We start from the raw sequence: 27,367 nt of genomic DNA, 5'->3' as shown, positions 1-27,367 counted from the left end.
TCTCAGCTTTTTAGTGGGAAAAGGAGCATATCACTGGGCAGTGCATCATGGGATACCTCCTTGCCCTTCGGATAAAATGGCCACAAGTGAGTACCAGCTGGCATTCATAAATATCCCACCCTCACCTCGTGCAATAGACCTTCTGATACAACTAGGAAAATTTGACCTTTTCGAAGATAATAGAAGTAATGCATAAATTATTTGTCCTCTTGAGGTACTGCTGGCTTTTCTTTTATTGTAATACCGGAATGAAAAATCAGGAGGGGACGAATATATGAGACGTGTGATAATTTAACTTAATTTTTAGCAAAGATTTGCATGCATTCAGACAGGCATGTGTTGGGCATGGTGGTGCTTTTATCAGTAGTGTACATACAGACGCACTTGAGGGTCCATATATGAGTGTGCCAATAAGTCACACCCACCGATAGACAGCTAGCCTGGGTGGCGTTACTGTGAACCGCGGAAGACTCCGGAAGAGAGCCTTTCAGGGCCAAGGTCGGCGAACCACACCGACTCGCGCAGCACATGTGTCTGTGCCCACACCCGGTCTGTGGGTGGCTCAGAACCGACGGGGAACAGCTGAGTTTGCAGGCTGTAAACGCAGAAAAAAAACCCAGCCTTCAAGTGGGTGAATAATAAAAACGAGGACATTTCATTTGAAAGGTTTTTTTTTTAAGTTTGGAAATTTACAGGAAGAGAATAACTCACTGGTGGGTTTTCATTGGACAGTGTTTCTGCGCCTTGCGGATCTCTTACACGAGACTAAGGTTTTTCTGCCAGACGTGTGCTCCCTGGATGGAGCTCTCTTCTAAAAACACTGTTATAGATGCTTAAAGCTGATTGTTAGGGACTTGTTTTTGAGGGAAATTACGTCCCATGATCCAGAGTGCAATTTTTTTGGGTAACGCTAACATGCTTTTACCTTATCAAAGAGTGCTGTCGAGTGGGTTTGCATGTTTTCCCACTACAAACACGGCTTTTTAGCATTTGCTTATCTTGCATTTGCTGAGTACCATATTTGTAGTTTTTTGAGCCAACTGACATACCACCGTATCGCGTATAAATTTGGACTTGTCACATGTCCAGCAGTGACGTCATCTTGATGCTGTAGCTTGTTGTCATGCCTCCTAGTTTGACTTAACATTACTCTCTGACCTGACCTATGCTTACTGTGTGAACCGGACTTAATGTGTTCACGGCTATGAATAATTGTTACATAATGAGTATTGTATCTTATCGGACCTGTGTTTTGTAGTTGTTGCAGTGACCTTCGAAATGCACTTACTGTACGTCGCTTTGCATGAAAGCGTTTGCCAAATAAATATGATGTGATGTGACGTAGTGATATTTTTTAACTGGCAATGTGAACAGAAATTGGAAGACGCCGGTGTAAAATGTTTCTGTCTGAAATCGTCCCAGCAACACGCAAAGCTGACCGGTGCCTCTCTCCCGCAGAGTTTAGTCTGTCTGCGTACAAGAGGAACAAACGCAAGATGGAGCTGGCCGAGAAGGCGGAGAGCGAGTACAAGCAGGCCAAGAAGAGAAGACAATCAAGCGAAAACGTGAGTGACTGGCGTCTCGCACCAGAGCGTGCTTCCGGATCTTTCTGTCACTCGGTGAAACGTTTCAATGGCTTTGGGTTTGTAGTTCAGGGTTTCTCCTCCGCAGATTCCAGCCCCAGACTCAGTTTTGAAAAGGAAATGTACACCGAGTTGGCGTTATTTCGGTTTTTTCCCCCCCGATTGCTCTTGCTGTAAATGAGCCGTTGAGTTTGTGGAGCCGCAGGGAGGTGGGCGGAGCTACGTTTTAAAATGGGTGACGAGGAAGGGCCCGGCGGGGAAACGGGCTCGGGCTCGGGCTCAAATTCCGACAGACTTGCTCACGCCGCCGCGGTTCTGCCGGTCTCTCATTTTCCGACCTTAATGAGAGCGAAGCCGCCGCCCCTGCGCGCGTTAGACGCTAAATTAGAGCGTTTCAGCGCCTTTGAAGGGCGGCGAGAGGGGGACTGGATGTTTTGATTTATTCGTAAACGCGTGCAGGGGATCCCCGGTGTAAAATGAGCTTTGGTCGGCGCTGTGGGGGTGGCAAGATGGCTGACGGTGGCTCAGCTCGCTGTCTTGTGGGTAGCAGTTGCCATGGAGACTGTAAAGCCCAACTCTATTCCATGATTATTTATTTCTGTTAATTCTTCTGCATTTAATTAGTCTTAAGCGTAGAGTAACAGGCATTTCCTGGTAGTACCGCACTGCTCTGCAGATAAAAGGCCAGCGCCTGTGGAGTCTTCTGATTGGCGGCGGCCAGATGTCTAGGAGGGGCAAGCTTGGGGGGGGGGGGCGTAACGGTGGCCTCTGGGGTGTAGGGGCTTCAATCACTCGAAATGAACGCCAAAACCCAATAAACATCTGCGCGCATGAAAATCAACCACTTCCGCGACTGTGATTGGCTGTCATAAACGGCTGAGAAAAATGGTTCACAAGGCTGCCTGCTGGGGAGGGGGGGGTTCCTAAAACGGAGTCCCAGCTTGACCCACAGGATCCCCCACTCCAAGGGGGCAGGTGATGGCAGTTACTGCTAGCGGTCACTTGGTGGCGCCCTTCAGCAGCTCAGAGTGTGGACTCATTCAGCCAGTAAAGAGTGCATTGCTGAGGTGGTTCAGTGGGAGAGAATAGTAATGAAATAATAATTCAGCCCTGACAGTGCTCCCATGGTTAAGGTGTGGTGTACGGTCTTTATAGCCTGACCAATGTGAAACAAAGCTAACTGCAGTTCAGAATGTGGGTCATTTATTCAGCTCCAGTTGCACAGTTATTCAGCTGGAAATCTTTGTACAAGGAGGATAGCGGCTGCACTGTAAGGGTGCTGACAGAGGTTGTCTGTCTATGACACTCACTCACTCACCTGCCCGTGCAGGCACGCACTCACTCACTCACTCACTCACCCACCCACCCACTCACTCGTTCAGGCTCTCACTCACTTTTAGCTCAGTGCTATTTTAGCTCATTGCTAATTCCGTGCTGTGTTAGCTCATTGCTAATACAGTGCTCTGTTAGCTCATTTCTCTGTTAGCTCATTGCTAATACAGTGCTCTGTTAGCTCATTTCTCTGTTAGCTCATTGCTGATACAGTGCTCTGTTAGCTCACTGCTAATACAAGGCTCTGTTAGCTTATTGCTATTGCAGGGCTCTGTTAGCTCATTGCTAATAGAGTAGCTGTTTGCTTTGTGTTGTTACAGTGCTCTGTTACCTCAGTGCTGGGTTTTCTCTCAGAGTGGCCTTTGCCATAGCTGTCAGTTCCAGGTCTGATGGTCAGATGAAAGGCACGCTCTGGGCTAACTCTGCGTGGGGTCCTGTTCTGCAGGACCAGGGTGTGAGCTGCAGGGTCAGCAGGAGAGAGACGTTTGAGGCTCTAGTCCCAGCTCCGCAGCCTTCTGTAAAATTGTGTTGCGCATGCCCTTTGAAGTGCATTGTGGGTACGAGTCCTCTTTTTCATCTCTTCCATTTCACGGCTTCCCCCCTTCTCTTTCCATCTTGAAATTATTATGCTAATTCTTGACCGTATCGTACTTAATCACGTTACTCTCCTCGCTGGGCGCGAAGCACGTTCCAACATCAGAGAGAACTTCCTGGGCTCTTTTTGTGCGTGCGCGGGGAACGGGGGTGGGACTTGCGGGGTTGCAGTGGACACTTTGGGGGTGCGGAGGTGTCGCGCTTGCCGAAAAGGGGTTCGCCTTCGGTCTCCGCACGTGAAACGTAATCACACAGGTGCAGGTGCTAGTAAATGACCTGAACAGGTCACCCATAGGTTATTACACATAAATCCTACAGATGACATCATAATAGAAACCTGGAGAACGTTTGCACCGTTGCTGTTATTCAACAGGAAAGATGAACACGTTACCCCCCCCTCCCAATCCAAACCCTCCTCCCAGGCCGTGTCTGTCTTCCATGCTGTACAGATATTATGGCACTGCAGGGAAATGGGCTGTCATGTGAGAGCGAGGGGGGGGGGGGATAAGTACCCCGAACTGTGGCAGTTCCGTGTGCTCGGGGGATTTGAGACGCCTGATCTGCTTTTATTTCTCAGGAGCTGTAATCTCACTCTCACTACGGGATATTCACAGAATTGAAATCACAGTGTCAGCTGCAGTCTATCATTTCTGTGCACTGACAGGTTTATATTGGGTTGTGAGAGGACGGCTGTAATAGCTATTTGCTGTGTGTGCTAGCATTCCTGTGTTATTAGTCTTGTGTAAGCATGATGTCTGTGATTGATGTGTGTATATTGCGCTGGCATGCTTGACTGCAGAGGGTTTATATTTTATATTACATTTATATTTTAGACATTCTGCTTCTCACTCTTCTCCTGGCGGTTTACTCAGCTTGCATTCTCGGTTCATACAGTCCGTTTATACAGCTGCATATTTACTGAAGTCTTTCAGGTTAAGTACTTTGGTGAAGGGTATAACGGCAGTGCCCCACCTGGGAATTGAACTTACAACCTTGGAGTCACAAACCCTGGTCCCTCACCAGTATGCTACAGTGCCCTCCGTGGCCAGGTTTTTCGTCTCCTCCACGACGCCCTTCCCTTGCTGCCACTGCTGTCGTTTGTCAGACGGCCCCTCGCAACCCCCCACCTTTTCCCCTCAGTCCTGAGCTCACACCTGCCTGCTAGACGTAGAGAGTGTAAAATCGACCCTGAACAGCGCCCCTGTGGGGCCTGGAGGCGTCAGTGCAAAAGCAGCCCCTGTCGGGGCTCTAGGGAAGGGGGTAGGATGGAGTGAGGTTGGGGGCGTCCTCCGTGCTGCTGCGGACACTGTGACAGACACCTGAAATGATCCCGCACTGAGCTTCGGTGTACAGTTGTGTCTTTGTTGTTCCAGGTTAAAGGTCATCCGCTGTGATTCAGGTTCCCTGCACCCGTAGGCCTCTCATTAAGCCTCGTGGGGACTAAAATGAGGGGTTTTCACAAAATCCCAGTCTCTGTGCGTCGGCTTTATTAGAGAGCGCTGCCGATCGCATGATAGATGCTGATTACAGCTCGCCTGCTTTTGATTTTTTTTCCTGTTTCTTCAGAACATTTACGTTCGCCAAGACATAAAAATTTTCTGATTATTATGTCTTTTCTTTCCTCCTCTCTTTTTTTAAAAGCCAGAAGCAGAGCACCTGCTCCATATGTAGCTGTGAACTAAAGGAACGAGCCCGGGTCCAGATTTCAAAGAGAGGCCCTTCGTTCCGTGTTTGTCCTGAAAAGTTTTGGATAGCCTTTTCCGCAAAACGTGCGGACTGATGTTTTCTATTTAGTTTTCCTCTGCGTTACATTTCCTTTACATCCTCTGAGGGGGGGAAAAAAAGTTGAGCGAGCCAATAGACGGAATTGTCGGAGAAGCTTTTTTTTTTTTAGAAACAGAGCTAATGTCTGAAATGAAAACTTCAGAGAGAAATGGTCTGGACCTGAGTTTGCTTTGGAGATGAATAACAACCTGTGGTGGAGAGAGAGAGGGGGGGCTGTTACTGCACCAGGTAGAGCGGTCAGGGCCCCCCCTTACGGAGAGAGAGAGAGAGAGGGCGAATTGGAAGGACACACCACACTCTCCCCCCACCTACACAAGCGCCTTGCTAGACGGACACGCAAGCGCACCTCTTTCCAGAACAAACTGGGAGTCAGGCAAAGAGAAACAAAGCTGAAAGCGATCGGTTACCAGTGAAGAACGAGGAGCAGCGAATCGGTGGCCAACACCTTAGCTGTGTTCCAGGTTTTAAAACAAATTTTTTTTTTAGTCCTGTTGAAAGGTGGAACGAGGCTTTGGATGTTGCCTGCAGACTCGAGGCCGTATAAACACAGGCTTAAAGGGACAGTGTAAAGTCAGCATTTTCTAAAAGTTATTTCAGGTTCAGTATATGTTTTTGACCGACTGTGGTAGTTTTTGCATACATTGAAGGATATTTTAGATACTTAGAAAAGTTTCTCCTTGAGCTGCTGACTTTACAATGGTGAGAACCGAGAAATTTGGGCATTTGTGGTGTAAAACAAATGAATATGCTTCAAGTAACTCCTAAACAGCGTCTTCTTACTTCACTCTAGTGTTTCTTTTGCGCCTCTACATCATGAAACCTATGCACTTGTTGTACGTCGCTCTGGATAAGAGCGTCTGCTAAATGCCTATAATGTAATGTCTTCAAAGGCATTGTGTTTCCAGTGGTTGTACATGGGTATATTACCTGATTATTCTTCAAGAAATGACACAGAATTTTTTTGTTTGAACTATTCCAATGGCCAGGGAGTCTGTCTGTTCTGGAGAAAACTGTAGTATGGCTTCCATCAGCAGTACTACATGGGTCTTGGGGAGTGAAGCACTTGCCCTGATTGGGATCTGCGAACAGAATATGCCGTGTTGGTGTATGTTTGGTATCTTGTATTGTGTATTATATTGTGTGTATTGGCATGCGTGTGTGTGTGCTATGTTTTGTCAGCTGCAACATTCATGTCCAAGAAATTTCCCTTCAGGGATAATACATTTTTCTTGAGTTTGTTGGATGGATCAGATCAGTGTGCATTATAGATTGTATTGGTTGCTCAGCCTGTTTGTTGTGTTTGAACCTGTTTCAGGGGGGCCTAGTGGACCCTGCCCCCCAGCCGGACGACGACTCGGGTTCCTTGGATACGGTGGGGGCGATCGTGGTGGATGGGGAGGGGAACGTGGCGGCGGCAGTGTCCAGCGGCGGCCTGGCGATGAAGCACCCCGGCAGAGTGGGCCAGGTAACAAGCTTTACGAGGTCACCTGTCAGGTACCTGGTTTAGTGAGGTCACCTGTGAGGTAACAAGCTTTACGAGGTCGCCTGCCAGGTAACTGGTTTAGTGAGGTCACCTGTCAGGTAACTGGTATAGTGAGGTCACCTGTGAGGTAACAAGCTTTACGAGGTCGCCTGCCAGGTAACTGGTTTAGTCAGGTCACCTGTGAGGTAACTGGTATAGTGAGGTCACCTGTCAGGTAACTGGTATAGTGAGGTCACCTGTGAGGTGTAACGGCTTTATGAGGTCATCTGTGAGGTAACGGCCTTAACAAGGTCACCTGTGAGGTAATAGATTTAGCGAAATCACCTGTGAGGTAACGGCTTTATGAGGCCACCTGTGAGGTAACAGCCTTAACAAGGTCACCTGTGAGGTAATAGATTTAGCGAACTCACCTGTGAGGTAACGGCTTTATGAGGTCACCTGTGAGGTAACTAGCTTAATGAGGTCACCTGTGAGGTAACGGCCTTAACAAGGTCACCTGTGAGGTAACGGCCTTAACAAGGTCACCTGTGAGGTAACAGGCTTAAGGTCATGATTATGTTTTGTACTTGAGCCAAAACTGGTGTGCTCTCTCCCTGTGTTGCAGGCTGCCCATTACGGTTGTGGCTGTTGGGCTGAAAATGCCTGGAACTTGAACCCTTACTCAACAGCCGTGAGTACCTCAGGTACCAGTACAGTCTCTGCTCAAGCTGCCCTGTGTGTGTGTGTGTGTGCTTGTACGTTTGTGTGTGTGTGTGCATGTGTGTTTTTGTGTATGTGTATGTTTGTGTGCTTGTGCGTGTGTGCATATATGTGTTCGAGTGTTTGTGTATGTGTGCTTGTATGTGTGTACGTGTGTGCATGTGTGTGTATGTTTGTGTGCACGGGCATGTCTGTGTGAGTGCGTTCGTACATGTGTGTGTGAGACTCCCAGATTTCTCCTGGGTCTGTGCAGTTTGGGTTCACTGCCCCCAAAGCACCATGGGAAAATCCACATGAAATCAGTCCTTTATGGTTCCACCGGTTTGGATCTTTCATTCAGCCTGTAGGTTACCAACTGCAAAATGACCGTGAAACTGACTGCTATCCCTGAAATAAGCCTTTGGCTGTTGTTGTTTCGATGGCTAAATCTTCAGATTTGTAGTTCTGTAGTATCCCTCTGTACCTTATCCTAGTGAAGAGGGTTTGTTGGGAGATCTGACGCTCGTCTGTGGAACTACTTGCGGTCGGGGCGACGTAAGCATCGCCTCCGTCGGAGGCTTTTTGCGTGACTCGCGACGTTCCGCTCGGAGAGGCGAGCGGGAAGCGATGCGGAACGCGCGATGTGTCACTTTTACGAGCAACAGGTGGTGTCCTCCCTCCACCCCGCCCCAGGCGCGGGCCCCCGAATCGATCGGCCGACCTCACCGCCGGGGCGCTGCGGCTCTCTGTGACTGGCGGGTGAGTCAGTGGCGTCCCCGCTGCGTGGCGGGGATACGGTGGTTTGCTCCGAATCCTCAGTGCTCGTGGTGGGTATGACTGTACTTGGCTGGACTGGCCTGGAGGCCTCCACTGTTTGGGGGCTTGTCTGCGACTCGCGTTCTGGTGCTCAGTACAGCAGTGTTTGTGGCTCATCTGCTTAATGTCTGCTGTGTAAATTACACGGGTTGCACAGGTTTACTTTTCTTTTTGATGTTAGTCTTATTTTCATGAGCGGGCTTGTTTTGTGGAGTTAGAGTAGTCGCCCTGTAATGTCCTCTCAGTAGATGGCGAGATAGCGGGATGTGGTGAAAACAGAACATAGCCTGAGGGACCCTTTTCTCCCTGGGTCCTGTACCACAGGGGGCGCTGTCTCTCGGATGTGCTGTAGGGATTAACCTGTGCTCTGTAGTCAAATTAGATCAGTCACTTTTTTACTAAAGATATTTAGCATTTTAGTGCACGTAGGCAAGTAGGAGTTTTATTCTCAACTGGGAGAGTGTGTGTGCATGTGTATGTGAGAGAGTGTGTGAGTAGAGCGTGTATGTGTATATAGAGCGTGTGTGTGTGTGGTAGAGTGTGTGTGTGTGTGTATATAGAGTGTGTGTGTGTGTGTATATAGAGCGTGTGTGTGTGTGTGTGGTAGAGTGTGTGTGTGTATACAGAGCGTGTGTGTGTGTGGTAGAGTGTGTGTGTGTGTGTATATAGAGCGTGTGTGTGTGGTAGAGTGTGTGTGTGTGTGTGTGTGTATATAGAGCGTGTGTGTGTGGTAGAGCGTGTATGTGTGTGTATATAGAGCGTGTGTGTGTGTGTGTGAGAGTGTGTGAGTAGAGCGTGTGTGTGTGGTAGAGTGAGTGTGTGGTAGAGAGTGTGTGTGTGTGTGTATATAGAGCGTGTGTGTGTGTGTGTGGTAGTGTGTGTGTGTGTGTGTGTATAGAGCGTGTGTGTGGTAGAGAGTGTGTGTGTGTGTGTGTATATAGAGAGTGTGTGTGTGGTAGAGTGTGTGTGTGTGTATATAGAGAGTGTGTGTGTGTGTGTGTGTGTGTGTGTGTGTGTGTGGTAGAGTGTGTGTGTGTGTGTGTGTGTATACAGAGCGTGTGTGTGTGTGGTAGAGTGTGTGTGTGTGTGTATATAGAGCGTGTGTGTGTGGTAGAGTGTGTGTGTGTGTGTGTATATAGAGCGTGTGTGTGTGGTAGAGCGTGTATGTGTGTGTATATAGAGCATGTGTGTGTGTGTGTGTGTGTGAGAGTGTGTGAGTAGAGCATTGTTGGTATTAGTGTGTGTGATAGAGTGGAGTGTTGTTTCTCAATAGAGCGTGTGTGTGTGGTAGGTGTGTGTGTGTGTGTGGTATATAGAGCATGTGTGTGTGTGTAGAGGTGTTGTGTGTGTATACAGAGCGTGTGTGTGTGTGTGAGGTGTGTGAGTAGAGCGTGTGTGTGGTAGAGTGTGTGTGTGATAGAGTGTGTGTGTGGTGTTATAGACGTGTGGTGTGTGTGTGGTAGAGTGTGTGTGTGTGTATATAGAGCGTGTGTGTGTGAGTGTGTGTGTGTGTGTGTGTGTATATAGAGCGTTGTGTGTGTGGTAGAGAGTGTGTGTGTGTGTGTTAAGAGCGTTGTGTTGTTGTGTGTGTGTGTGTATAGAGCGTGTGTGTGTGTGTGTGGTAGGTGTGTGTGTGGGTGTGTGTGTATAGAGCGTGTGTGTGTGTGTAGAGTGTTGTGTGTGTGTGTGTGTGTGTGTATATAGAGCGTGTGTGTGTGTGGTAGAGCGTGTGTGTGTGTGTGTGTGTGTGAGAGTGTGTATGTGTGTGTGGTAGAGTGTGTGTGTGTGTGTGTGTGTGTATATAGAGTGTGTGTGTGTGTGTGTGTGTGTGTGTGTATATAGAGCGTGTGTGTGTGTGTGTGTGTGTGTGGTAGAGGGTGTGTGTGTGTGTGGTAGAGTCCTCTGTTCCTCTCTCCTCCTGTCTGTGACCTCAGCCTCAGTGCAGATGACCCTCTCAGACAGGCTCGGTTCATAAAGCAGCGCTTATGCGGCCCAGCTGTGTTTCGGTAAGGCCGGATCAGTGTGAAACGCGACTCCTTTCCACTGGAGCGCCGGAGCTTTTTCAGGACGTCCCGCCGTAAACCTGGAGCGACTCACTCCCGGGGCACGGGGCGGCAGGTTATTACATAGTTTCCGCACCAGCAGGACATTTTTTCTCGGCTTCAAAAGGGTCGAGCCCCATCCGTGGTCGAGAACTCGTTCCATGCCAAACCGGCGATGGTGTGATGTTTATCGCTCTGATTTGTGACTTGAAGGACAGATGCTAGTGGTGCTCGTGTTGCAGCTATGGACACGCTGAAAATCTCTGGCTTGTGCTCAATTCTGGCATGGATGCCCCACTGAATGTTGCTACTCCAGTTTAATGAATGAAATTTGGCTTGGGAGCCATGGGGAGCTTCTAGAAGGGAAGGCCAGAGTTCCGATGAAGGCCCAGGTTGGGGCCAAAGTGTTCCCCATCCTGGTGGTCGAATACATCAAACTCGTGTTGGAAAAGACAGTTAACTTGGCATTTTGCACTACAATGTTTCCTGAGTGTGTTTGCTTTTTGCTTTTTTTGCTCAAGGCCCAAAGTTTGGAATTTGGGTGGCGGGTTGTGGATTTTGGGATGTGAATTGAGTCAGGCTTTGTGGTACGTCCCATGCCAGAACATGTGCCACAGTTTTACTCTGGCATTGTTCTGTAAACCCCTGTACATTTTGAAACCGCATAGCATTTTAAAAATATTCTTTTGATGTATATTTCAAATTAGCTTCCAATATACGTTGTGCCGTAAGGTATTGGTTTTAGTTGGCAAAAGGACAAAATACTTGTTCTGAATCGAGCGCCATCCTGATTGAAAGAAGAACATTTTCCGTAGAAAGTGTGTTTCACCCTGTGCACTGCTGATCTGTGGGATTTGGGCTTGTGAAGGCTTCTGGGTAGTCGTGCAGTGTTACGGCTGAAAAAAGGCTGTAAAAAGTTGAATATCTTTTTTTGAGCTGCAAAACCTATTCAGAACTCCACTCAATATATAACCCTTATCAGACATTTTATCCTTCTGTTGTATATGTTTTAACTGAATGACGTGTTCTGCTAAATTGTGTCACTGTGCATTTATGCATAGGTATGAAAGGTCCCTGTCAATGTTAGAGAGCTGAACACCTGCTCACCAACGCTTTGGCTCTTTCAGAATTCCTCAAATCATCGACCACCCTGTCTGCGCTCAGGTTTATCTTGCCTTGACCTTGTCGCTGCGTTTACTTTACTGCAAGGCAGCTTAGGCTAATGAGCTTCAAATAGAGAAGGCTAAAGGCTCTCCTTTAGATCCTTAATTATCCTGAACGTATGCTTAAGTGGGTTTGTGTGAGTCACAAGTGCGAACAGCAGCTGTCATTTTTATGCCTTTACTAATTTAAAGATCATTTCACACTGGATAAGATTGGATTTGGGGATTGCATACTTCTTCTTTATGCGAATGGTATTTTGCATCGATCTTAACTGTGTGAATTTATTTGTCAAATTCTCATAATTCTAATATCCATCTTGAGTCTGAAAGGGAAATGTGGACTTGTGCTGTACACTATTCATATCAGGAAACCTGGAGTCATTACAATTCAGTAGTTTGTAGCTGGATGCCATAATATAAAATAAAATATTACCCCACTACCCCAAAAAATGTATTTTGATGTGTTCAGTCAGTAATCTTCATAAGGACATATATATATGGCTTTGTGCTGTGTTTTTGATTCTCACAGAGAGAAGCCTCAGGCCGCTATTTTCCCCTTAGCGTTACGTTTTAAACTAATGCAGCCGCTGCATGAATGAATCCCGCTTCTCCTTCACAACAAAGGAAGCGCCATGCGTACGCAGCGCCACTTAGGCCTATATAACCTGCATGCGCATGTGTGTCCGACTCTTATAAGGCTGCTGGGACTAAAAGCTTCTCCCCGCTCAGCATGTTCGTCAGCAGGACCGGAAACACGCCATTAGCCTTTAGAAGGTACGGTTTTTGAATGGACACCACGTCTAATTGCCCCGCGGGGAAACCTGGCCGTTTCCTTCAGTCACCTGAAGCAAAAAAGACCTTTTGAGTGAGGACATCCAGCTCAAGCCAGAATGAGCTGCAGTAATGGGGGGGTGCGGTGCATGCATGCATGCATGCATTACCTCTGTCCCCAAAGCAGTTCAGAGCTCACTTTAATTAAAATAGGGTTTTCCTCCCCCACGTCTGTGGAGGCGTGGTGTTGGAGTAAGGGTAAAAATAAGGTCTCAGGTCAAACCACATGCTTGTTGAGAGCGAACAGTTGAAATTTGACTGGCTGAATTCCCTGCTTCGGTCCAGCCTATTCTGGGTCTGGGGAACACGGCCTCTTTTACAACCAGGAGCCTCGTAAAACCCCGCCTATGCCTCTGTGTGGCACACATGCCAAATGCTAAAACGGCGTTTCCTCAAGGTTGCGCAGCGCGTACGGACCCCCTCTCTGCCCCCGGTGACACTCCGTTCCTCTCCTTCTAGCCAAAGATGGTAGTCCAAGTACAACAAAAAAAGTGCTAGGTGAAGATAAAAGAGTAACACGAAAGTGTTAGAAGATCAAGATCCAAGGATGCAAGTGATATATGGCAGTGATCCGAGATTGGGAGTAACCCTGTGGAGGAGTTGTGTTAAGAGTTACTCAAGGTTCAGCCTGCGGAAATTGGTCGTGACCGAGTGTTTCGTAGTGGAGCGGGGAGTTTGTTTCAACACTGGGGAGCTAGGGTGGAGAAGCTCAGTGGTCGGGACGAGCGAGAACCCTTCACCTGGATGGCAGACTTTGCCGGGATGCGGCCCGAACGCTCTCACGGGGTGCTGTGGGGCAGGCGGGACGGGCGCGTGTTTGGGCGGTGCCCGCGTTGGGGCCGGCTGGCTCCGATTAAGGCCCAGACCCCCACGCCAGGCGCTCTTACCTTCAGCCCCACAGGAAATCAGCACGGTACCTCAGGGAAAGCTGGAATTAAAACTGCACTCAGTCAGTAGTGAAAATACAGACCTGCTAAAAGATTTATGCTATATGCCAGTTATTACTTGAGAGGACTTGTTGTCTTATGGTGCTGTTGTATATGTTTTCAGATGCATATGAGAGGCATATTTAGCTTTTTTTTCCCTGTTCTACTTTTTGTCAGCCCTCACCCCCTTTCTTTGTGTTATTCTTCCCTGTTGTGTGAAATTGGAAGCGCGTGCTGGCCGGGGCGGTGAGCGCAGACCTGCTTTCCTGAGCCACACCTGCTCCTCAGTTCTGACTTTGAGAGCTGTCCCCTTTCGCGAGGAGCGGAACAGGGCTGGTTTTTGTATTCTGATGGACATGGCGGCGTTCGGACCGTTTCCCCAGACCTCCTCTCAGCTCTGCTTATCGGTCTGGCTCTCCACAATCCCCATTTTGACCCCTCCCAATCCATTTGACCCCCAACTCACTTGCCCCTCCAATCCCCACTGCCTTCATGACATCTTTGGTCCTCTCCAATCCCCTGCCCTTCATCACATTTTGGCCCCTCCCCAATCCCCACTGGCCCCTCTTCAATCACATCTTTGGTCCCTCTCCAATCCCACATGGCCTCCCCAGTCCCTCTTGGCCCCTCCATCCCACTTTGCCCTCCCAATCCCATTGGCCCCCCCCGTCCTCTCGGCCCTCCAATCCCTGCTTTACTCTGTCCTGTTGCCCATGTATACATTAGAGATGTTTGTTTCTGACTCGGTCTGTGTGAGCTATGTGTTTTTTTTACCCTCATTACAGTGTGAATTCTTGTCAAAGTTGCCTTATTCAGCGCATGTTTACTGTATTGATTCTTGTCAAAAACTGTTAACTTGTGACACCTCCCACAGTGTCCATTGTCCTTGTGTTCCTCAAAAAGTACACAGGACTTGGCAGCAAGGGCAGGAGAACAGTAACATCACCCTGTCTGCTGAAATATAAAGCAGTTAGAAACGCCAGCGGATTACAACAAGTAGGCAGTTGCTATGGCGATAACTTTAATATCGTTTTGTTTTGGTTACCTGGCATTAAACGAGGCCCACTTTTTCTGTTTACCGAAAATACGAGGTTATTTTATAGTTTTAAGTTTTTACTCGAATCAGCCTAAGGCTGTTTCGTGTTCACTTTCTGTAAAGCGTGATTGGCCGAATTCCCTCCACAGCGTGCATCGAATCAGACGTCACTCTAATGAGGCGGATTTTATCACCACTTAAGACACCTTGACATTTAAATGGATTTCATTATTGCTGTGGTTCAAGCAGACATTATCTAGAATCCGCACTCCTTTAGTCTTCCTGCTGGAGACCCGGTGGAATGTTTTTAGCAGGGAGGAACGCGGCCTCCATTTTGAATTTGTGAGTTCGGCTGATGGTTAATGAGGATGGACAGCCTGGCCGGCGTGGGGTCTGAGAACAAGCTCTTTTTTCTTTTTGTTAAAACCTCTTGATTTTTCACAATAAAACATACGCAAACACAAAAATCTCAGCAGTACTTACAGTAGAAAATCATGGTGGGGTACAACAGAATCAATTGCAAGAATATGCAGTGCTATATATCAATAACTCGTAACAATTCTATGTAATATAATATTACATTACATTTATTTAGCAATTATTTATTAACATGCCTAATACAGGGTATTATATTTCACAATTAGATGATATGTGGAAACAATAAGTTATTATACAGTATTAAATATGAAATAACTGCATTACCCTATAATGTCTATAACTGCAGCTGTAGCACTCGCCCTGTTACAATCTGTCGTGGCCTTTGCTTGATATGAAGTCTGGCTGTGGCACGCTCCAAAATAAAAATATCAGAACGGTTGTTTTGACATTTTGTGTATTATTGACATCCCCTCTGGACCCGTAAAGCTGCTCAGGGTCTCAGGCCCACAACACCTCAGGAATGCAGGACTCTGGCAGCAAACTGCACTTCAGCAGAGAACCCAGGCCTGACTGTGTGTGCGTGTGTGGTGGTGTTATTGTGTGTGTGTGTGTTGTGTGCATGTGTGGTTGTGTGTTGTTGATGTGTGTGTGCGTGTTTGTGTGTGCATGTGTGTCTGTGTGTATGTTTGTGTGTATGTGTGCGTTTGCATGCTTGCATGCGTGTGCGAGTGAGCAAGTGAGTGCGTGTGTACATACATGTGTGTGCCTGCATGCATGTGTGTGCCTGCCTGCATGTGTGTGTGTGTGTGTGTGCGCACAGGTTTGCCTATATGTGCGTGTACGCGCGGTTACCGTCCGCCGGCCCTCACCGTCCGTGCGTCTGTCTGTCCCGGCAGGCTGCGGGGAGCACCTCGTCCGCACCATGCTGGCGCGGGAGTGCTCGACGGCCGTGCAGTCGGAGGACGCCCACCAGAACCTGCTGGAGACTATGCAAAACAAGTTCATCAGTAAGAGCCCCGCCCGCCCGCCCGCCCGCCTCAGCTCCACAGCTGCGTCTCACACCCTGAAGAAACAGCTTTTATTTTTCAGTATCAAAAATTTAGCTACCGGCTGTGGGGTCCCTAAAAATAAAATAGAGTCCAAAGCTTTGATTTACGGAACAATTTTCGTTTTCGCGAAGTGGGGTCGGGAAACATTCCCCGGATCTGGGGTTTGACAGCCACAGGAATGTTTTGGGAACATAAACAGGCTGTTGACAGTGTATTTAAAGACCGTCGCTCAGAAGTGGTCGGCGTTTCGTAAGCTGCGGTTCGCTGGCTCCGCCCCCCCCCCCCCCAGGCCCCGGTGGACCGTTTGGGTCGGGCTGTAAGGTGGCGGGACGGAAAGAACAGATGCGCTGGGACTGTGCCGGAGCGGTCGGCGGTTTCTCCGTTTTGGCCGTTTTTTTGGGTCTTGCCATTCCGACTCAAGGCCCTGGGGGGGCTGGGGGGGCTATGCTTCGACGCAGACATCTGTAGTTTTGGGACGGACAGTCGGTGGTTTGGATTTGGTAATCCTCTGCTAATTATCTTGTTGTTTTCTTTCAAAGGTCACATTAATCATAGGAGAGCCTTGCAAAGGCACCATTAGAAGGAGATTTGAGCTTAAGCCTTCATGTAGTGTCACGTTCTTGCGGTTCGTAATACGTACCCAAAATTAAAAAGAGGGTTTAGAAAGATTTCTGGAATTTCTATGCTGTGGAGAAAAAAAAAAGACTTTTCCGACATATTGCTTTGGCATTCTTGTGTATATGTGTGTTACGGCCAAAAATGTTTGCAGGAACATGTAATTTAGCGTTTGGTTTGTGTCCGCGTTTACACAGGCTGTTGGGCACTTTGGCACTTTGGCACAAAGCGGACAGGGTTGAGCGTTAACAGCACTTAGGGCAGTGGACAGGCCATTTTTTGGTGAGCCTTTGGATGTAGTCAGTTGTTTTTGTTTGAGCAGTGCAGGGGATTTTCTGAGGTGGTGTTTTTGTGTCTATCTGTTGGGAACATCGGGCAGACAGGTTCTTTTATTTTGGGGTACTACGTTCGTGAAGTGACAGATAGCAGCTGGGTCCAGTCTCTTCCCAGAGGTTCCTTTAAGATTAACTCTGAATCCCAGGGAGAGGAGGCAAATGTTGGTGGGTGGCGGTTGGTTTCTGTTGCTGTCACCCGTGTGAAAAAGTTTGACCTACTTCAACGTTCGATGGCTTTCCATGTGATTACTAAATGAATTTCCTTTCAAAGCAATTGCCTTGATTTAGATTAACAGTGCAAACACAATCTACGGTACTGTTCTTAGGCTAAAACAGCTTTGCAGTAACACACCTCTGTTTATTCCAGGCTACAAGAAGTAGACTTATAGTCATGAGAGCAGTTCACAAAAATGTCACATTGATTTGACATTGAGTATGACATAATATCCTACGAGTCATCAATATCCTATCTCTTGCACCGCACATTTATTCTTTGTAGGCCAAAGCAAGTTGCACATGCGAGTGTGGCTTTTGAGATAAGGTGCACATGATTTCTAAGATGTAGTCTCGCTCTCTGTATTTGTTTAGAACCGCTAATAAAACACTTATCAAGTGTGTACTAATTACATTACGTTACAGGCATTTAGCAGACGCTCTTATCTAGAGCGACTTGCACAACTTTTACACAGCATTTGCATTGCATCCATTTAAACAGCTGGATATATACTGAAGAATGCAGGTTAAGTACCTTGCTCAAGAGTACAACGGCAGTGACCCACCCGGAAATCGAACCTGTGACCTTTAGGTTACAAGTTCCCTACCCATTATACTACACTGCCACCCACTAAAGCCTAATAATTAGTCACAGTGAAGTTCTGACAGTCTGCTGCTGCAAAACCATCTTTTGGCACAAAATAAAGAAAAAACAGTGCTGATGCCAGAGAGCTTGGTGCTGTCTGGTAACACCATACGCTGGGGAATGTAGAAATATTGTGGTTTTATTTTCAGCACTGCCTAAATTGGAGCACATGCTCTTTTAAACAGAGACCTGGTATGAAGGGAATAGTTTTACTGCAGCGCCAAAACTCATAATCCCAATACTGTGTCAGCATCATGAAAATTCCCTCTTTGTACTCAGTGCTCATACATACAAGTGATTGAATTCTGAAAGATCGACTATGAACCTTATTATTACATTACATTTGTTTGGCAGACACTTTTGTCCAAAGTGGCATACATTAAGTTCATACCGAAGGTCATTGGAACAACTACGAAACACAGGTCTGCTAAGGTGCAATATGTAATGGTTATTCATCGCCATGAACACATTAAGTCCAGTTCACACCGTGAACATTATTTTGACCCTAACCTATGCTAAGTCAAACTAGGAGGCATGACAAGCTACAACATCAAGAAAATGATACAAAGTACAATATGTCCTGGATGGAGGTACAGTACATTTAACATGAAAGTGGCACAGGAGCTACATGTGTAGCATGAAAGTGTAGAATATTACATGCTTACTGTATGTGAATATTGTCAATCAGTTTCTATTATTAAATAAATAAATAAATCGGATAGATTAAATTGACGTGTGCCTCATGCCTTGCTGTGTTTCAAGGATGGCATGACGGTGTGAAAATCTTCCTACCCTCCACGTTCAGGCCATTTTGAAGTATTTTTCTGCTTGTTTGCATTAGTGTTAAACGCTAACGCCCACTGGCGAAATGAATAAGTGAAATATCTGGAAATGTTCTATTATTCTGGTGTATTTATGGACTGCAGTAGACTATTGAGTTACTATGGAATATTTAATAAGGTTGAGATTTGAGTCCTTTCAAAAGTAGCATAAATACCATACATTTGTGTGAAAGAAATCCAAACTATATTTTTTGCCGCAGAGAGGAAAATGTTAAGGGAATAAAAATGAAATGCAATATGGCAAAGAAGCAATTCAGAAAGGACAGTGATTGGCTGTGTGCCACGCATTCCTCCAACTTCTCAAACTTTTCACTGTTCAGAGATAAACTGCAGTAATCAATAAATGAATTACTGTTTGCTGGAATGTCAAGTGCAGTAGTTTTTACATTCCGTGCACCTGCAACATATAACAAGCTGATTCCTGCCATTTGAAGCTACTTGTTTATATTTTTGTGCTGTGAAATTTATATCTCTAAAAGCATGGCACCTTTAATTACAGTCTTTATCCCCAGCCATATGTTTATATCACTAATAAATCATTTTTATGGTGAATTTTGCCTGTTAATAAGGAAGTGGAAAAAAAAGAAGTACTTTTTCATTAATAATATTTAGGACTGCCATTAACCTTTTTATGAAAAAACTACACAGATTCAAATGACCAGGATATTAAGTGCCACTTCACTCAATAAAACATTCTGGAAAGTGAGGTCTAATTCTTTGCTTTGGCCCTGAAGAGTTAGATTAATGTATAGGTTGTGCAGGATATTAAAAACCTCCTAGCCCTGTGAAATTCTTCATGGGATACAGATGGAACAACGTTTAGAAACAGTTGGGTGGTGACACAATACCTAACTGATGTCATTTTCAAGAATCTGTTACATGCTTTCCTGAAGAGTCTGTTACATGCTTTCCTGAAGAGTCTGTTACATGCTTTCCTGAAGAGTCTGTTACATGCTTTCCTGAAGAGTCTGTTACATGCTTTCCTGAAGAGTCTGTTACATGCTTTCCTGAAGAGTCTGTCACATGCTTTCCTGAAGAGTCTGTCACATGCTTTCCTGAAGAGTCTGTTATATGCTTTCCTGAAGAGTCTGTCACATGCTTTCCTGAAGAGTCTGTCACATGCTTTCCTGAAGAGTCTGTTACATGCTTTCCTGAAGAGTCTGTCACATGCTTTCCTGAAGAGTCTGCTACATGCTTTCCTGAAGAGTCTGCTACATGCTTTCCTGAAGAGTCTGTTACATGCTTTCCTGAAGAGTCTGTCACATGCTTTCCTGAAGAGTCTGTTACATGCTTTCCTGAAGAGTCTGTCACATGCTTTCCTGAAGAGTCTGTCACATGCTTTCCTGAAGAGTCTGTTACATGCTTTCCTGAAGAGTCTGTCACATGCTTTCCTGAAGATTCTGTCACATGCTTTCCTGAAGAGTCTGTTACATGCTTCCCTGAAAATAAATTAGCATGAACATATCAAGCCCTGCTCTCTTTGGTTCTCCCCTTTCTCTCACTGCTGAAAGCTCGGGACAGAAACGCTGTTCCCGGGGTAACCGAACGCGCTGATTCGGCACAATCCGAGCCGTGCGCGTACCGTCTGCCGGCCGCCCAGGTGACTCTCGCCCGCCGCGAGCGTCCAAAAAAAGGCCCACGCTTTCCCCCCCGCGGCTGCCCGTAGCTCGCCCGCGGCGTGCCATGTAAAACAAGCGCCGCTCCAGCTGGCCCAGCCGCCCCCGGCGGGAGGCACAACGGCTTCGTTTGCAGTTTTTTTTTTTTTTTTTGCGCCAAACCGCACTCGGACGCCCCTCAGCTCGCACGCGTGGGCGATACAGGCAGGTCGTCCCGTCTCCACGACAACATCTGCACCCTTGGAGCGTGACTGTCGTGAAACCGACATTTCCACCAGGGACACGGCACGCGGGACATGTCCCAAGCCGATATTGGGAAGGGTGATTTTCCCTCAGCAGAGTCGTCATAATGTATATTTCCACGTTCAGAGTGGGACATGGAAACATTTGGGGGTCATAGTTATGCCACAGAGTGCAACTGGGCAACAGTATTGAATGACCACACTTTGACATGTCTGTGATGTGTGTGTGTGTGTGTGCGCGCGTGCATTTGCGTTTGCGTGTGCATATGCGCTTGCATGTGTGCTCTCCCTGCCCTTTAAATGAAACAGATGGGACCCGTCGGCGGGGTCAGGGGTCGCGGGTTTCAGATCCTGCTCAGGTCAAAGGTGACGGCTTGGGCAACCGGAGCGGCGCTCTGACGGACGGCCTGTCTGAGGAGCGTTTTTTCGCTGCCCTCTGAAGGTCAGGGGAACGCTCTGAACGCGTCTGCAGAGCGCTGGAGATTCTGAGGGCATCCAGGCTCCAGCTCAGTGCCCACCGATCACCGTGCCATCCAGCTCAGTGCCCACCGCTCAACGTGCCATCCAGCTCGGTGCCCACCGCTCACCGTGCCATCCAGCTCAGTGCCCACCGCCCACCATGCCAGGGACCTGTGCCCAGCGTCTGTACAGACGCCTTTCACTAATATCAGCAGCTGCAGAGCAAAGCAAAGCAGAACCGTTCCCTGGGAGAATAATCAAAGAGCGACTGCTAATCAAAGTGGACTGTAGCTTTGGCTTGAATGATCACACATTGAGGATGAACAAATCGTCATACACAGCGTGTGTTCAGCCTTTCCATTGTCACTCACATCATGCCCACCAATACCCCAAAGGTGAAGTCGCGTCAGTGGCCCAAATGAAAACCAAATGTCTGTCTGGGGTAGCACTACGGTTAATTACCAGGACTGTCTAGATGTTGCTGGTCGAAGTCCTTGATGAGACTGTTGCAGTGCTTTTGAGGTAAAGCGCTTAACCTAACTGATGAGTAAAATGTCGAGCTGTATAGGGATTGTGTTACAAAAGCTGAATAGGTGTCTGCTGAGCAGATTGATAAGCATTAATAGGTAGTGTAATAACAGTTGTAGGCAGTGTAATAAGCATTAATAGGCAGTGTAATAACAGTAATAGGCAGTGTAATAAGCATTAATAGACAGTGTAATAACAGTAATAGGCAGTGTAATAACACTAATAGGGTGTGTTATAACTGTGTTCCTCTCCTGTGCTCAGGTTCGCCCTTCCTGGCCAGTGAGGACTGTGTTCTTGGGGGTGTCATTGTCCTCAGATGCTGCAAGTGTGTGGAGACACAGCCGCCCCAAGACATCCAGGCGCTGCTAGGTGAGAGGCCGCCGCCCTTGAAAATGACCTTGAACTTTCTTTCACCTGCCCTTGAGCACTAAAGCAGAGCCTTGGTGCCAGAGCCTTCCACCTGGTGCTCAAGGGCAGAATGACTCTCTATCACATTCAACCACCTGCCCAAATTCCAAGACCAGCATCTGATCACTTTAACAACATGCACTGCCTGCTTTCATTTTGACTGTGCTGGTGTATATGAAATTCAGGGGAGGGGTAGGCGGTGGGGGTGGGAGAAAATGGACAGACAAAGCGATGACAGTTTGTGGGCGGGTCGTGGTCGTTCGAGAGGTAATCGGCGTAGCTTGCGCGCTTGTTCTCAGGACGGCAGGAGGGCGTTCGCTGCCGTGTCGGAATAACCAGGGGGATCGAATCTCCGCTCCTCCACGCCGGCGGCCTCTCTCTTGACTGTCGTTTGGAGCTTCGGTTTCACGCCCGTGTTTCACGGTGATGAAGAGCAAGAGAAAGCCGTACTGGACTCTCTGTCAGCTAATCCCAGGATTAGTGAAACCCTAAACACGAGAGGAACCCTGTTTGGTCATAGTTCACATGTCGCATTAAGCTACCATTTTGTCTCACACAGTAGATCCACAGAGAACGATAAACGATACAGGAACTTCTATACATCGGTACGACTAAAGGTTTTTAAACTTGGTATCAGCTTTTACGTTGTAATTTAAGCTCTTTGGACTTTAAAGTCATCTTAAGACCATGTAGTCAACATGCAGCACTCAGAGTTATCAGAGTTAACACGCCTCTCTTCTGCTGTGACTTACAAAATCTTGAGATACTAACATGGGTTCTTCTTAGTTTGTTGAGGTTGAGTTGAACTGGAGGCAGAAAGTTATTATGGGCAATGAGAAAATAATATTGAATTTGGTGACCATACTTTCTGAAGGCTTGCATTACCCAGAGACTGGAGTTGTTTTTTGTTGATGACAGGCAACCTAACTTAACCCATGAGTAAAAATACTCAAATTTGCTCATGGTATCGAATTGTTCTGCATATTCAAAAAAATCTGTCAGCTAGCACATTTCGTAAAAGACGTGGACCGCCAGCTGAGTATCCAAACATTTTACTAAATTATCCTATTTTACAGACATGTTGATATTAGAGAAAAAAATAACAGAAAGTTCTGTAATGACAAGAAAGCGGCGTGTCCAAAATAAAGACGGAAACCGCGTGATTTAATGGAGGGCGACCGAACAGGATCACAAAAAAATGTGCTAACTCTGTTAGTGAGAGTCCAGCACGAGGAATCCAGTGCATACATACCGCACTGAAATAAAATACCACAGGTCTTTCTTTCTAATGGGCTGGCATGTCGGGCTGCTTTTTCAGTGGCACGTTCATCGAAGAAAGATGACTGTTTTTTTCCCCCCCATTTCAACTCCCGCAGCCAGGCTGGGTCGTGAACGTCAGTCACGACCTTTTCCCCGCTGAAAGAATGTCTCCTGTTGTTATTTCCTGTGCGGTGTGTGAAAAGGGCTCTTCAGTTCAGTCGTTACGATGGGGAAATCCGTTGGAAAACATCTTTACGATCTTTCTGTTGACAGTTAGGTCTGTGGATTTAAAAAAAAATAAAAAATAAAAAACGTATCTCTTCTACAGTTTATGTTTCCCAAGTGTTGTTTCCTAATGCTTCGGTACAGCATTTGAAATCTTATCCTGAAGTCCTGTGTGTATGAGGACAAACGGTGGAGTGGATTTCAATCGGTTTTTTTTTTTTCAGTGCTGTAAAATGTAATGCCCTGTAATGCAGTCTTCATCTGTCTGTCTGACTGGATGGAAACTCCAGGGAACATCTCTCCTACATGCACAGTAGTCCTGACAACCGCTCCGTCTCCAGACAGACTCCGCTGTTCTTTCATGAAACTGGCTTCTCCACTCAACAGATAGAAAGTTTTGCTGCAAGTGTGGCATTAATGCCTGTAGAGCTGTATCTGACGTGTCTGAGCATCTAAAATGGATTCTCTCGCTCACTCAATCTCGCTCTCATGCATGCATGCACAATTTCTTGCCTGGTGTAAATACAGTAGCATTCTTTTTGTCTGTAATTTCTATTCTTTGTTTATTTTCTTGGTTTTTATTTGAGTGCTTTCTCCTTTTTTTAAAAAAATGATTCATTTTGGAAAAAATGTCCAAATCAAAAGGATGTTAGAAAGTTGAAGTGTTAAAATCTCTCTCTCTGTCTCTCTCTCTCTCACTCTGTCTGTCTATTTATCTCTTGCCCTCTTACTCTTTCACTCTATCTATCTCCTTCAGAGTCTTGTACTTTCTCTCTCTCTCTTCCTCCCTCCTTCCCTGCCCCCCGCCTCCCCCCTTCCCATGTCTCTTGATGGAACACAGCGCAGTCCTGCTTTGCGGGCTCAAATATGATTGTTCCAGAAATTTCCCTGTGTAATCCATCCCTCTGTTTGCTTTTTGGTTTGGCAGTGGAGTTCCTGTGGAGCCACACGACAGAGAGCATGTGTGTGGGGTACATGTCAGCCCAGGACGGCAAGGCCAAGGTGAGCTTTTAACAAACGCACAGCGGAGTGGTGGTCCGTGTTTAAGTCTAACACGGCTAACGGCACCGTTCAGAAGCTCCAAACACAGTCCTCCTGGTGTGCTTTCACCAGCTCTTTTAAAGCCACATTTTCGGACACAAAATACATGAGCCTTTTATCGTAGTTTCAGAAAAATTAAAAATGACCAAAATTACAGAGAGAACTTTCTGCTCTGCAGTTGTTCCATTGTTAGGGAGTGGTTCCATTGTTAGGGAGAAATTAAGATATTCTGTGTTTTTTTTTTTGTTGTTGTCTTTGGACAGAATTGCATACCAGTTGAGTCAATTTATTCTTGGCAGTGCATAACCTGCCAACATAGACAACCCTGTGCCCGTTTAAACAATATAATGCTGGTTTGGAATGCAGCAGTAATGACAAAGTGTATTTTATGCCTGAGTATACTGTAAATGCCTCACAGGAATTCTTAGTGCAGTCTGCTCCAATACTTAAGAGTAATACCATATTACCCAGCCATGTTGTTGTTGGCTGAAATGGTTAGAAAAGCCCAAACAGATTTGTGTGCCCACAGAGTCCTGACGTGTGCCACAACAGGTGTCACAACCAAACCAGGACCACTCCACAATGTCATGTGTCTTTACATTTTGCATGTCGTTTGATGTCTTTTTTAAACTGACAGTGTTGTTATGTTGTGGTAACTGAGTCATTGCTAACTCGGGTTCATGGTGATTCCTGTGTTTTCCTTGATAGCCACAAAATTGTGTTTTGAGATTTTTTACTTCTAAAGCGTGGCTTGAATGAAATGCAAAACACACCGCTCTAATGCGATACTGGAATGTGAAGTTCATTTCTGGCAAATATAAAACAATAGTGAAACGAATGATACAAAGACATCATTGGTGTATAGTTTTATTTAAAAACGTAACTTCAGTAAGTGTGTATTTATCAGCATGGTCTTTTATTTATTTTTAATTACATTTTTTTGTGTTTTCGAGCTGAACACTAGCCAGTGCTGTTCAGACGGTCGATCCTCATCTCCACTTCTGTTCCGTTTCTGTTTTCCCCTCGTAAAAGTCTATAGAGCAGAATGTACCCGCGGTATAACGGGGTCGTAAAACTTCCCTGTTTAAAAGGGCTTCGTGCCCCATATCCCGCGTCTAACATTTAATTCATCACCGGAGTCATTTAATCCATCGTCAGAAATGTGTTTTTTGAACTTGCGGTTCGACGCAGCGATGTACTACGCCGAGAGTTTGTGCAGAAAAACGCAGGTGCTCTCCTGGATCAAGCCGTTTCGTGAAAATAGCACCAGATGTGGTGTCCTGAGCCATTTTCTATGCGCTTTTATCACAAATGAAACAGAAGTGTGTACATATGAAAACGAATTATATATGTATATATGTGTCACAAGGTCGACATATTGCTTACATTAACGGGCGTAATTAGTCGATTGACTTGCTATAAGAAGCGGTAAGGGCAATGTGGAAGCCTTTTTTTTCATAATTAGGCTTTAGCCGGAAATAATTGTCCGTGCTTTTTTTTCCTCTTTTTTTTCTCGTTTTCATGGCTTGTGGTTTGAGTCATAGACTAGCTGGGGGCCGTGTTGGAAGTTGTTTCGCATCAAATTTTCCAGAATTTACGACTGTTTATTAGAACAATATGACAGGGGAAACAAATTAGTCCTTCGGAAAAATGCGTGCTTTTATTTCTCCTTATTATGACTTACGGGTTGTAAAACGTGCTCCGTGGGGCTTAAAGCAGGGCAAATGCGATCGTGTAAAAAAATGATTATGAAAAACGGCCAGCCCTCCTGCTTGGTGTCTGAATATGCCTTGCGAGCAGTTTTCCCAGTTCGTTAAAAAATCTTGCATGAGCTGAACTTCGGGTGGTGCCGAAGACCACAGGTAGTGTGAACGTGCAAAGAAAAACAAAATGTTCTCGCACTTCTGTCGCGAGGTTTACAAAGTTTTAGCTTATTGAAACCTTCCTGGACTGAAGTGCCTATTGGGAAACGGGGTCACCAGCAGACTTTTATTCATCTCCGAGTCTGACACAGAGGCTGGAGTTACTCCTGCTCTGTTAATAGGTTGCTTCATATTTTATGGCGGTTGTAAAGTCCACAGATTTGCACACCCTTGTGTGTGACTTTCCAGCGCTGCTTGTAGTGATGGCTATCAGAAGCAATAGCAAAACCAGATTAGTGTAAAAAATGAAATGATTCTTCTCTGGACAGTTTGTCACTTGTGGTGATTCCTGCTTTTCTCTCCCTTGTGTCTCTTTAGTTTTGTTATACTGGCTGAGATCAATTTGAGCCCGGTCAGTATGGCTAAATACAAATATAATAAAAACTTGCTGTTATCTTCTGTTATAAATTATGTCTTCTGAGATGTCTGGCTTTTTTTTTTTTTTCCAGGGAGGGCTGTTGGCCTGGGAGCCATTTAATGAAACTGCAACCAAAAAAATACCTGTAGCAGAACATGGTGGTATCTTGTGGGGGCAGCCTCACCTGGGAGCCATTTAGTGAAACTGCAACCAAAAAAATACCTGTAGCAGAACATGGTGGTATCTTACAGCTGCCTAGTTGCTATTGCACCCATTGGCCAGAAGTAAATGGGCTTCTCAGTTAAGTGTTCGCACCCAAACTCACAGGTGATGCCTGGGGTGGCCAGAATAGTGCGTTCTGAATGGGGCGGACGTGCTGAAGGCCAGGGCAAGGCCCCGCCCCCCTCGTTTCTGCGCACCTGCTGGCGATGTGGGGGCAGCCTCACCTTTGGCTGGGGGGAAGGGGTGCAGAAGGGGTGCGGCGGTCCAGGGACATCTGGCCGGCATTGTTTCCAGCCCCACGGGCTGACAGGCACAGCTGCTCCCGGCTCCTCACTTTAAAACGAGGCTTTTGACCTTCCTTTAAGGGAGCCGGTACCCCCCCTGCCCCCCCCCACCCCCCCCAGCCCCACGGCCGCTAATGCTTTCCAGAGCTGGCCCCACAGATGCCTGCGCTGCCAGTTTCTATTGATCAAAAATAATCCCCCCCTGTCACACGGACAGGAATCCGCCTATATATGGCTGGCCGGTCCCAGCCCCGGCTGAACCGCCGCTTCAGAAATACCGGCACGGCTCGGGTTTAGGAAAAAAAAAAACAAGCATCTTTTTTTTTGGCGGTTGTGTGTATGCAGTTCTGTGCGTCTCCTCTTGTTTACGTTTGCTTCTTCCTTCATACCCGGAATTTTTCCAGTCCGAAGGGCGGAGGAGCGTGTTTTCCTCCTGTAGACATGAAAAGGCCCGG

General features: G+C 46.6%; 1 protein-coding gene across 5 annotated transcripts in view; it reads left to right on the top strand.

Moving 5' to 3' along the window:
* The window catches only part of tasp1 (taspase, threonine aspartase, 1), a 44,461-nt gene that overhangs the window by 7,691 nt on the left and 9,403 nt on the right, over positions 1-27,367 (top strand). For 4 of the 5 annotated variants that reach the window (XR_010327014.1, XM_064317032.1, XM_064317033.1 and 1 more), the window contains exons 7-13: positions 7-86; positions 1,459-1,565; positions 6,610-6,759; positions 7,382-7,460; positions 15,544-15,654; positions 21,454-21,561; positions 24,014-24,087. Coding sequence is in view for 3 of the 5 variants with exons in the window: in XM_064317032.1 (XP_064173102.1) it covers positions 7-86; positions 1,459-1,565; positions 6,610-6,759; positions 7,382-7,460; positions 15,544-15,654; positions 21,454-21,561; positions 24,014-24,087 (709 nt within the window). In the remaining 2 variants the exon portion in view is untranslated. The remainder of the gene's footprint in view (positions 1-6; positions 87-1,458; positions 1,566-6,609; positions 6,760-7,381; positions 7,461-15,543; positions 15,655-21,453; positions 21,562-24,013; positions 24,088-27,367) is intronic. The other variant, XR_010327015.1, reaches the window with a different exon arrangement.

This window comes from Anguilla rostrata, chromosome 18, assembly GCF_018555375.3.
Source record: "Anguilla rostrata isolate EN2019 chromosome 18, ASM1855537v3, whole genome shotgun sequence".
Classification (NCBI taxonomy): Eukaryota; Metazoa; Chordata; class Actinopteri; order Anguilliformes; family Anguillidae; genus Anguilla; species Anguilla rostrata.
Note: the sequence above shows the minus strand (reverse complement) of the source record. Positions and strands in the feature narration are given on the sequence as shown.